General features: G+C 48.7%; 1 protein-coding gene across 1 annotated transcript; it reads right to left on the bottom strand.

Annotated features, from left to right (window-relative positions):
• Positions 1-10310: 10310 nt before the first annotated feature.
• LOC125549470 (MD-2-related lipid-recognition protein ROSY1-like) lies at positions 10311-11345 on the bottom strand. The gene is made up of 4 exons (XM_048712879.1): positions 11185-11345; positions 10985-11086; positions 10704-10861; positions 10311-10609 (listed from the first exon to the last, which is right to left on the bottom strand). The coding sequence occupies exons 1-4, from the start codon at positions 11282-11284 to the stop codon at positions 10481-10483; spliced, it is 489 nt and encodes a 162-aa protein (XP_048568836.1). The 5' UTR covers positions 11285-11345; the 3' UTR covers positions 10311-10480.
• Positions 11346-12311: the final 966 nt, after the last annotated feature.

Consider the following 12311-nt stretch of genomic DNA (forward strand, 5'->3'; position numbering starts at 1 on the left):
ACTATAATGAGTGTGGTGATCCAGAAGGTTCAGTCCGCCAAGAGCGGATTGACTGAAGCCTGTACTAGCCTTCTAACAGGCTTCGAGGTAAGTGTTTTAAAATGTAGTAGAAGTGTTACCGCATAGACAGTAGCCCCTGATGCTTTGTTCGGTGTTCACAAAGAAAAGCCAAACAGAGGATCAAATAATATCACAGGAGTCTAATATAAGTATGTCAATATGCATGTGCAGGCTTCGCTGCTAGCGTCCGCCGCACTAACTGCGGAGGTCGCCGTATTGAAGGAGGCCCTCGAGGGGTCCCGGAAGGAGCTCAGCCTTGCTAAGAGGCAGCTCAAGGAGATCAAGGGTAAGTAATACCCCGTCTGTAGATGAGAAAAAGGACGCGATTGCTAAATGATAGGATCATTGTATGTTTGCCAGGGGCCACGACCGAGGTGGCGACCCTGAAGCAAGTGTTGTCCCAGGCCGAAGAAAAGGCCTCCCAGGAGTGCACCGAGCGAGAGAGGCATGAGGCTCGGGTGGGCGAGGTGCAGCAAGAGCTCCAGGCTCTCGTGACAAAGCGCGAGGCGTTGGAGCTTGACTTGAAGACGAGAGAGTCTGAGCTTGCCGCGGCCCGTGAGAGCGTGAAGAGTGCCAAGGCCGAGGCCCAGAAGGCCCTTCAGGAGATCGATGCGATGAAGAAGATAGCGGCGGGTAAGGCTTTCTATATGCAAAGCAAGCATGCAACGGTGAATTACCGATTACTTACCTGAATCCGGAGCTCTTCAGGAGCATTCGCAGATTTGCCCCGCAGTGTGTCCGATGCTGCACAATTCTACCAGGCCGAGGACGGAAGCTCGACGGAGAAGCTGTTCTGGTCTCAGTATGCTGAGGCCGAACATCCGCTGCCAATGAGCGACCAGCTGAAGCAGATGGCCGAGCTACATAAGGCGGCCGATCAGGCCATCAAGGGCTTCATAGTCCGGTTGTGGCCTGGCGACGCTCTTCCGAACAGCTTCTTCGGCCTGGTGAGGCGGCTTGTGAATGCCTGCCCACGGCTGGAGGTCGTCAAGCGATCCGTCTGCATTGAAGGTGCATGCCGGGCCTTTGCCCGTGTAAAAACGCAGTGGGTCAAGCTAGATGCCGTGAAGCTGATCAAGGAGGGGCCGCCGGAGGGCAAGGAGCACCGCCACCCCGAGATGTACTACAAGGGTGTTCTACCGGGCGCCCGTCTTATCGCGGATGAGTGTTCGCAAAATGTAATATTTGAATGAGATTTGCTCGTTCTGTCCTGTGTGTATGAAAACTTGTATCGTATTCGCTATGCAACGCTTGTGTGAATTTAAAATATTACCTTCTGTTTGGTTGTTTATCCAATCTGAGAGATGGCTAGTCCTCGGCTTCTGCCCCCATGCCATGAGTGCCGGGGTGTTCGGGATAAACCTGAGCACTCTTATTCCCATGATTGGGTCCTTCGAGGGAGGTGCTCAGCACAACGAACAAGGCAACCGGACTAATGATGCTTTATCACTGTCACTTAGCCATAGAATTCTATAATTTTAAATTTCGGCGAAGCCCCTGCTATTCGGAAGACCGAACTTGGGGCGCGATACAGGCCTATAAGCCGGACGGAGCCGGCCCCTCGCCCTAACCGACATAAGATTTTAGGGACTCGAAAAACCTCGCCGAACAACGACCAGTCTCTCGCCTTATCATGACAGTCAGTTTTAGCTTTCTCTATTGAGGTGCTCGACCCGGCAAAACCGGGGCACAATCGCAGTAGTTCTCCTAGCGCTACCTTAGCCGATAGAGCGGAACGTAAGGTACCAAAACATAGGAGCCGAGCAAACCCAACATTTGACCAAAGACATGATTCGGAGCTGATGCATATAATGCTATAAGTTCGGGGTGCCGCACTTGTGGAAGTGTTCAGACTTTTCACACCATATTGTGGGTACGTAAGCCCCTGGTGCATTGGCCGTACCAAAGTGTACTATTGCTAGGCGTTATTAATGAACACATAGATATGTATATATATAACAAAAATGCGATAATAGTCGTAATGTCATGTATTGTATATTGAAAAAATTGCATTAAAGCAGAGTGATACAGATAGTGTAATAAGCAAAAGAGTAGGACTATGTCCCTTCCAAGGGCAAGCTGAGGAATTATATCCACCATGGAATTCCGTAGTTGTCAACCTCCTTGGCTGATGTATCATGTGTTCGGCAATAGTGCTGTCGGGAAGTGTTTCCAGAGATTGAAGTCCTGAAAGAAAAAGAAAAATAACCAAACGGGAAGCCCCTGGTGCGGTTTAGGCCATGTTTTGGGGCGTGCCGTAGTTGTGCCTCCCCCTCCCCATCTGTGCCCATGGTATTTTTAATGCGTAATTATGTACGCGCGACACGAACAACGCCATTGGGCTGGGATTGGGGTGGCCGCCGTATTGCTACACGAGCTCATATCGTGCCAGGCAGTTTGTTTGCCGATTGCCCCGAGCGCGCTTGAAGGTGTCCGGGCTTTGAAATGCCGAACCGGTAGATTGCCTTGAGAGACTGCTTTGCGCTTCTGCCGCGAGGGCCGCGGTGTGCTCCTCTGTTTGAAGAGAGCGCTCTGCGTTTCCATTGACTGTAATAACTCCACGAGGTCCTGGCATCTTGAGCTTGAGGTATGCATAATGTGGTACCGCATTGAATCTAGCAAATGTGGTTCGTCCGAGCAGCGCGTGATAACCACTACGGAACGGGACTATATCGAAGATTAACTCTTCGCTTCGAAAGTTATCCGGGGATCCGAAGACCACTTCCCTTGTAATTGAGCCTGTGCAGTGGGCCTCTACGCCTGGAATGACGCCTTTAAAGGTCGTTTTTGTGGGTTTTATCCTTGAAGGATCTATACCCATTTTGTGCACTGTGTCCTGATAAAGCAGGTTCAGGCTGCTGCCGCCGTCCATAAGGACTCGGGTGAGGTGAAATCCGTCAATGATTGGGTCTAGGACCAGTGCGGCGAATCCGCCATGACGGATACTAGTGGGGTGGAACCTGCGATCGAAGGTGATCGGACAGGAGGACCAAGGGTTGAACTTTGGGGTGACTGGCTCCAACGCATATACGTCCCTGAGCGCACGCTTCCGCTCCCTCTTGGGGATGTGGGTTGCGTATATCATGTTCACCGTCCGCACTTGCTGGGGAAACCTCTTCTGTCCTCCAGTGTGCGGCTGCCGGGGTTATTCCTCGTCATCGCTATGCGGCCCCTGGTCCTTGTTTTCGGCAATTAACTTTCCGGCCTGCTTGAACACCCAACAATTCCTGTTGGTGTGATTGGCAGGCTTGTCTGGGGTGCCGTGTATTTGACACGAGCAATCGAGTATACGGTCCAAGCTGGACGGACCCGGCGTACTTTGTTTGAATGGCTTTTTCCGCTGACCGGGTTTAGAGCCTTTGAATCCAGCATTGACTGCCGTATCCTCAGTACTTTTGCCGATAATGCGGCGCTTATGCTTGTTGCGACGTGACTTGCTATTGCCGTCCTTGGTATCTGGAGTACCATGGTTCTTTGATATGTTATTACTGCGAGCCAACCAGCTTTCTTCTCCCGCACAAAAGTGGGTCATGAGCATTGTGAGGGCTGCCATAGATTTCGGCTTTTCTTGACCAAGGTGTCGGGCTAGCCACTCGTCTCGGATGTTGTGCTTGAAAGCCGCTAAGGCCTCCGCATCCAGACAGTCGACGATTTGATTTTTCTTTATAAGGAACCGAGTCCAGAATTGCTTGGCCGACTCTTCTGGCTGCTGAATTATGTGGCTCAAGTCATCGGCATCTGGTGGTCGCACATAAGTGCCATGAAAGTTATCGAGGAATGCGGCTTCCAGATCTTCCCAATAGCTAATGGAGTCCGCTGGCAAGCTATTAAGCCAGTGCCGCGCTGGTCCTTTGATTTTTAGTGGGAGGTACTTGATGGCGGGTAAGTCATCACCGCGGGCCATGTGGATGTGGAGGAGGAAGTCCTCAATCCATACCGCGGGGTCTGTAGTGCCTTCGTATGATTCAATGTTTACAGGTTTGAAACCTTCTGGGAATTGATGTTCCATCACTTCATCTGTGAAGCATAAGGGGTGTGCGGCGCCTCTATATTGGGCTATATCGCGACGCGGCTCGGATGGGTCCTGCCCACTGTGTTCGGCCCGATCGGATTTGCTTTTACTGTATCCGGCGTGACATTTATCGTCTCATAGAGAGGTGCGCCCTCGTGATCCGTAGATCGATCTTGAATGCTTTGCTTTGTCCTCCAATATGTCTCGCAGGTCTGGCGTATCTCCCCATGCCTTTTTATTTGAATGGCGTTGGGGTGGAGGCTGAGCTTTTGGCCGGAATGCCTCTCTATCGCGGCCACGAGGTGGCCGATCAGCCGTTTCATACGCTTCTTCCTCCAGTCGGGGAAGTAACCTGCGCCTTGGATAGCTCTTGGAGGGACGCTCGAGTTTATATTGCTCGGCCGTGAGGACTTTAGTCCATTTGTCAGCTAGCAGATCTTGATCAGTTTGAAGCTGCTGCTGCTTTTTCTTTAGGCTATTTGTCGTGGCCATAAGCCTGCGCTTGAAGCGCTCTTGTTCGACGGGATCCTCTGGTACGGCGAATTCATCGTCGCCGAGGCTTGCCTCGTCTTCGTAGGGGGCATGTAATTGTCATTCTCCTCCTCTCCGTTGGCCGCTCTCTCAAGAGAGCTGGCTCCTTCATCCTCCTGCTCTAAATCTTGCTGGAGGGGTTGTTGTTGTCTTCGGCGCTATCCAGAGTGTTATTATCTCCTGCGCCGGTATCACCACTTTTGCTTTGGCGGGACTTAGAGCAGAGCCGCTGACGTCGGCGCTTGGGTTGCTTCTTGGAGGGGTCATCCTCCGCTATCTCGTCGTCGTTGCCTTCATTGGGTGTATCCACCATGTATATGTCATACGACGACGTGGCTTTCTGTTGGAAATATGCCCTAGAGGCAATAATAAAAGTATTATTATTATATTTCTTTGTTCATGATAATTGTCTTTATTCATGCTATAACTGTATTATCCGGAAATCGTAATACACGTGTGAATACATAGACCATAATATGTCCCTAGTAAGCCTCTTGTTGACTAGCTCGTTGATCAACAGATAGTCATGGTTTCCTGGCTATGGACATTGGATGTCATTGATAACGGGATCACATCATTAGGAGAATGATGTGATGGACAAGACCCAATCGTAAGCATAGCACAAGATCGTGTAGTTCGTTTGCTAGAGCTTTTCCAATGTCAAGTATCTTTTCCTTTGACCATGAGATCGTGTAACTCCCGGATACCGTAGGAGTGCTTTGGGTGTACCAAATGTCACAACGTAACTGGGTGACTATAAAGGTGCACTACAGGTATCTCGGAAAGTGTCTGTTGGGTTGACACGGATCAAGACTGGGATTTGTCACTCCGTATGACGGAGAGGTATCGCTGGGCCCACTCGGTAATGCATCATCATAATGAGCTCAAAGTGACCAAGTGTCTGGTCACGGGATCATGCATTACGGTACGAGTAAAGTGACTCGCCGGTAACGAGATTGAACGAGGTATTGGGATACCGACGATCGAATCTCGGGCAAGTAACATACCGATTGACAAAGGGAATTGCATACGGGGTTGCTTAAATCCTCGACATCGTGGTTCATCCGATGAGATCATCGTGGAGCATGTGGGAGCTAACATGGGTATCCAGATCCCGCTGTTGTTTATTGACCGGAGAGTCGTCTCGGTCATGTCTGCTTGTCTCCCGAACCCGTAGGGTCTACACACTTCAGGTTCGGTGACGCTAGGGTTGTGAAGATATGTATATGCAGTAACCCGAATGTTGTTCGGGGTCCTGGATGAGATCCCGGACATCACAAGGAGTTCCGGAATGGTCCGGAGGTAAAGAATTATATATAGGAAGTGCTGTTTCGGCCATCGAGACAAGTTTCGGGGTCACCGGTATTGTACCGGGACCACCGGAAGGGTCCCGGGGGTCCACCGGGTGGGGCCACCCATCCCGGAGGGCCCCATGGGCTAAAGTGGGGAGGGAACCAGCCCATAGTGGGCTGGTGCGCCCCCTAGGCCCACCCCATGCGCCTAGGGTTGAAACCCTAGGGGTGGGGTGGGGGCGCCCCACCTTGGCTTGGGGGCCACTCCAGCCCTGGCCGCTGCCCCCCCTAGGAGATCCAATCTCCTAGGGCCGGCGCCCCCCCCCCTAGGGAGCCTATATATATGAGGGGGAGGGAGGGGGCAAGAACACCTTGAGTCCTGGCGCCTCCCTCTCCCCTGCTACACCTCTCTCTCGTAGTATAAGGCGAAGCCCTGCTTCTGTGACGCCCTGCATCCACCACCAGGCCGTCGTGCTGCTGGATCTTCCTCAACCTCTTCTTCCCTCTTGCTGGATCAAGAAGAAGGAGACATTGCGCTGACCGTACGTGTGTTGAACATGGAGGTGCCGTCCGTTCGGCACTAGGATCTTCGAGTAGATGATTTTTCATATAAAAAAGGTTTTCATCCGAGTTAGTATGCAAAAGTTATGCCCATTTTTACAAATTTCAGAGAGATTTTTCAAATAAAGTCAAAATTCACATTTGCAAATTTTCCCAACAACTAGACCACATATCACATGAGAAACTTATTTTCTTTTATTTTTTTGACATTTCCATTATTTTCTTTTATTTTTTTTTAAAACTGAAAAGGCGATCCACCCGGGGGGGTAGAGTTTCAAAATGGGACCTTTAGTACCGGTTCGTGGCACGAACCGGTACTATAGGTTAGACCCCTTTAGTACCGGTTCGACCTTTAGTACCGGTTCGTGCCACGAACCGGTACTAAAGGGGATCGTGGGGCCCCGGCCTGATGCCAGCCTGCCACCACCCCTTTAGTGCCGGTTCGTGCCACGAACCGGTACTAAAGGTTCAACACGAACCGGCATTAATGCAAATCCGTTTGAACCGGCACTAATGGTACCATTAGTACCGGCTCAAATACAAACCGGCACTAATGTGCTTCACGTTTGACCCTTTTTCTACTAGTGGGAGGTGCCGTCCGTTCGGCACTAGGATCTACGGTGATTTGGATCACGTCGTGTACGACTTCCTCATCCCCGTTCATTGAACGCTTCCGCGCGTGATCTACAAAGGTATGTAGATGCAATCCAATCACTCGTTGCTAGATGAACTCATAGATGGATCTTGGTGAAACCGTAGGAAAATTTTTGTTTTCTGCAACGTTCCCCAACACTTTCCAGTGCCCATAGGTGCTAGTTCATGTTCGTCTCCTACATCGTCGTCCATACCGTCGATGTCTTCGGAGTCGAAGTCGAGCATGTCGGTTAAATCATCGACAGTGGCTACAAAGTGGGTGGTGGGTGGGCGTCAAATTTCTTCGTCGTCCGCATCCCAGTCCTGTTGGCCATAGTCCAGCCAGGGCTCTCCTGACAAAGAGAGAGCTTAGTGAATTCAGAATGTCGCCGAAGGGCGAGTGCTGAAAGATATCTGCAGCGGTGAATTCCATGATCGGCGCCCACTCGGATTCGATTGGCATGGGCGCGGATGGTTCGGGGTCCGGAAGAGAGTCCGGCACCTTGGAGTCACGGGCTGCGCACAGGATTATGCTGGTGTTCGGCTCGATCGCCGTCGAGACTGCAGCCCCTGAGGCGGTGTCTAGCCACCCATCCTCAATTGTTGTAGTTGGCTCCGAGCTAAGGGTCGGAGCTGGTGTGGGCGCGGCCTCTAGAGTACCGTCCGGTGGAAGAGCTAGGTCATACCCATCGAGACAGTGCGGCGCGCCCGGTTGTGGCTCGAATCCGTCGAAGATCAAGTCCCCGCGGATGTCGCCCGTGTAGTTCAAACCTCCAAATCTGACCTGATGGCTAGGGGTGTAGCTTTCAATCTGCTCCAGATGGCCAAGCAAATTAGCCCGCAGTGCAAAGCCACCGAATATGAAGATTTGTCCGGGGAGAAAGGTCTCACCCTGGACAGCATCGCTATCGATGATAGTAGGAGCCATCAAGCCTAATGTTGACGACACAGAGGAACTCTCACTGAAAGCACCAATGTCGGTGTCAAAACCGGCGGATCTCGGGTAGGGGGTCCCGAACTGTGCGTCTAGGCTGGATGGTAACAAGAGGCAAGGGACACGAAGTTTTACCCAGGTTCGGGCCCTCTTGATGGAGGTAAAACCCTACGTCCTGCTTGATTGATATTGATGATATGGGTGTTACAAGAGTAGATCTACCACGAGATCAGAGAGGCTAAACCCTAGAAGCTAGCCTATGGTATGATTGTATGTTGTGATTGTTTTCCTACGGACTAAAACCCTTCGGTTTATATAGACACCGAAGAGGGTTAGGGTTACACAGGGTCGGTTACAAAGGAGGAGATATCCAGATACGTATTGCCTAGCTTGCCTACCACGCCAAGTAGAGTCCCATCCAGACACGAGATGAAGTCTTCAATCTTGTATCTTCATAGTCTAACAGTCCCGCCAATGGAGATAGTCCGACTGTCCGGAGACCCCCTAATCTAGGACTCCCATAGTGTACAATGCTTGGACTCTCAGTTACCCAGCCATATTCACATACCCTCTAAATAGGACTACTTCATACCATGTCCCTATCATGATCAAAATAGGGACTACCGTACCTAATGACATATTTTCAGGTTTGAAAACCATTGGCTTCAACACTGTGATTTGAAGGATCTAGTGTCTAGAATTTGGACACAAGAAGTTCAGGAAACCGGCAGTGCTAAGATTATTGCAAACAAGCTGAAAATACTGAGGAAAGGGATCAAACTATGGGCTAGAAATATATCAGATCTCAAGAAGATTATTGAGCACATAAACTTGATGATCTTTTCCTGTGACACTCTGGGGAAATTCATATCCTTAAGCACAGTTGAAATCAATGGTAGGGATGTAATCAAGAGACACCTGGAGAAGATCCTGGAACATGAAGAACTATATTGGAAACAGAGGGCTACCATCAGACTGATTAAGGTTGGTGAGGCTAATACCAAATATTTGCAGGCGAAAGCAACCATCATGTTCAGGGAGAACAACATTGCCATGCTTAAAGATGAAGATGTTCATGAGCACCATTAACACCATGCTAAAGCTGCTATCCTCTATAGAGCTTTTAATGAGAGGATGGGCACTGCCACTGCTACGCAAAGCCAATTGCACCTGCATCACCTTTTGTTGCCTCATGATGATCTGTCTGCACTGGAAGCACCATTTACCAAAGAAGCGATTGGTAAGGTGATCAAAGAGATGCCTGCTGATAAATCACCAGTGCCAGATGGTTTTAATGCAGCTTTCATCAAGCATTATTGGGACATCATTGCATACGATTTCCCTAGGCTGATTTAGGATTCTCACCAATGAACAGTCAACTTGCAGAGCATCAATTACTCTTTCATCACCTTCATACCCAAAACAGACCCATCTTCTACACATGTTGAATTTAGACCCATCTCCCTCCTTAATTGCACCCTGAAGATCATCACTAAATTGCTGGCTAACAGATTACAGAAAGTAATACTCAAGTTGATACACAGAAACCAATATGGATTCCTTAACAAAAGGTGCATCCAGGATTGTTTAGGATGGGCTTATGAATGCTACGAAGAAAAAAAGTGATAGACTAATTATATAATTAATCAAGTTTAGAAATTCCTTTGAAACACAAGCTATCAAGTTTACTTCATATTGCGAATCTCTTTCCTGCTTTTTCTCTCATAGTCTGCCAACGCGTCTCCTTAAAAGTCTGCCATCTCATCCTAGTCGTACCATGGCTTGGAGACGTTTTTCAAATTTATGAAACTGGCGGTGCCTCGGTGGGGTTATCTGGATGGTGAGCACCACTCGGCCTATTCAAACGTTGCCGCCTTCTCTTTTGTACACCTTCCCTTCGATTGGCTCCACCAGTTTGTACCCGAGCCAGTGGCAGGGAGGTTTAAAGGATGGGAGGGGGCGTCTCTAAAAAAATGGGTCTGTCGGGGAGCTCTAGCGGTGAAGAAGCCATAATTCTATAAATTCCACTAATTCGTGAGCTCGGGACAGGGGATCACGACCGTTCCACCAGTAGACGATCTTTTCCGGTGACTTGTGCTTACCATTATTCTTCTATGCTCCCCACCCCCCCCCCCCCCCCCTTTGTTGGTCGCTCTGTGCTCGGGTGTCAGTGCGAATCATGTTCGACGGGGTGGAAGCTCGGGGACAGTGCCAAGTGTCCCTTGTGTTGCTGCCCTTTGGATACAGTTGAAGCAGCAGCGAGTTGTACTCGAAGCCAAGTTGAACAGATGGGCAATTGTAACATTTATTTCGATTTGTGTAATACAGAGTACATTTATTTAAATCAACGGCAAACCATTTATATAAATCAGAATTTTCTCAACAGCGACCATTGAAACAACGTTGTAGTCGCACACAAATTGTTGCAGCGTGTAGAGAGTACATTTTTCCGCTAAGCTAAGCAATAAAGAGGTTTGTGATGTTGAGCTCAAGGCCAAGGCCACCGGTGAGGTTATACCCCAAGGATATGCAGCTCAGTTCCTCATCGTTCTCCCCAAACATCTCCATTCGAATGGCGTAAGCACCCTGCATCATATGCACGAGTGAGCAACCGGGATGAATATATATATATATATTAATATTATAATTAATTTAGAAACGCGAAATTAATTAATCTTACATTTGGGTCGGTTGATGGCATGTCTAGCTGGTGAGTAACCTCGAAGTCAGCAGTTGCGGGGCAGGAGGTCAGTGTACAGATGTCTTCCGCTTCAGAGTGAACATGGAAGGACCCACACGTAATAGCACTAACCAGCTTCCCCTGAGTGATGGTTTTATCTGGTACACATGGAAGGAGATGGAAAGGCATTACTGTGTGCATGGTCTAACTAGCTAGCTAGCAACTAGTACGTTACGTACTAGCAAGGAAATAAATAAAAGCCCAGGAGAAAGGTGGTTTACTGGTGGAAGCGTAGATGGTGAAGAAGTTTGGCTCGCCGCCGATGACTAGATCCGGCACCATCTTTACGCCGCTCACCCTCACCGGGTAGTCCTTGCCCTTATCTGCAAAAACAACCAAACAAGTTTCAGACGAAAATGTCACCTCCGTGGATGAGAACCCAATCCCAAAGTACGTAGCTGCAAAAGACCAGGCTACTCACCGCAGAATTCGAAGGCGGTGAGGGAGGATGCCAACGTGAGGAGGAGGAGGAGGGAGATGCACGCGGCGGAGGCAGCGAGGAGGCTCTGCTTGGTCGCCATGGTCGTGGATTGGACTTGGAGAGCTGAACAAGTCGTTTGGAGAGTTGTGCCTGCTGGGGTTTATTTATACTAATACATGTCGAGAGTCGGGGTTGCTCCAGCCGGGGGTGATATCAGATTGTTTTTTTCAGCCGTGCTCCCTCCCGTAATGATTACATGCACCTGTATTGAAATTATAAGGCAGGGGGAGACTCGGTGCTACATATGCGGCATGTCTTTATCTTTATCTTAGTTACCCAGCTAGCAAAATTACACGTGCGTTGCAATGGGAATACACTCTGAACATGTTGTCATGGCACTAAAATAAAATAAGGTAAAAGGATTTAAAGGGCGATGTGTTATGGAACCGAGGAAAGAAATTACTGCTTTTATTATTAGAGAAATAGTCAACAAACCCATGGATTTGCATACAATAGTTATTTAGATTCTATATTTTATCTCACATGCTTGTTAGTTAGGGAAACACAAAATATTGAAGTTTTTCTATAGATTAAAAATATTATGAAATTTGAATTCACCTATTAAATATTAGTATAAAATATGCAAAATTTGGTTTTATCTTCGATAAGAAGTACACATTGGATGCATAGTGATTATAGCGGAGATTTTTTCAAGTATGACAAAAAAAATATGGTACTATAATATTTGAAAGAGAAGTTCCAAATTCACCAATCTATAACACTGATGCGACCTCATGGTCAGCCGATTTGTTCAATACATATAACCTTTAGATGGTGACATCTTACGATATGGTATCCTTGCAACTGAACCTCGAGTAAAAGAATAGAACCAGATGCATTCACGATTACCTAGCTAATAATTTGAATGTGCCAAAACCAATTTACAGCCTAATTAAACCACTCCACTACAGCAGATTGCAGTGCCATCCATGTGTAAAACCAATCGGGAGAGAATTATTCACCTCGGGGACAGCACGGAAGTTGTGCACATCGCCGCCGATGATCTGGAATGGTGTCCCTTCCTTCCACAAGGGTTCATCCAACAACTTGCCACTCATCCAACACCC

The sequence above is a fragment of the Triticum urartu genome, chromosome 3, assembly GCF_003073215.2.
Source record: "Triticum urartu cultivar G1812 chromosome 3, Tu2.1, whole genome shotgun sequence".
In the NCBI taxonomy this organism is placed as follows: Eukaryota; Viridiplantae; Streptophyta; class Magnoliopsida; order Poales; family Poaceae; genus Triticum; species Triticum urartu.

Bases quoted from the DNA above. Each gene is read 5' to 3' on its own strand.
- LOC125549470 (XM_048712879.1), bottom strand. From the start codon at position 11,284: ATGGCGACCAAGCAGAGCCTCCTCGCTGCCTCCGCCGCGTGCATCTCC. The intron at 11,087-11,184 runs GTGAGTAGCCTG...TTGTTTTTGCAG, and splicing joins CACCGCCTTCGAATTCTGCG to ATAAGGGCAAGGACTACCCG. The intron at 10,610-10,703 runs GTAAGATTAATT...CATATGATGCAG, and splicing joins TGCCATCAACCGACCCAAAT to GGTGCTTACGCCATTCGAAT.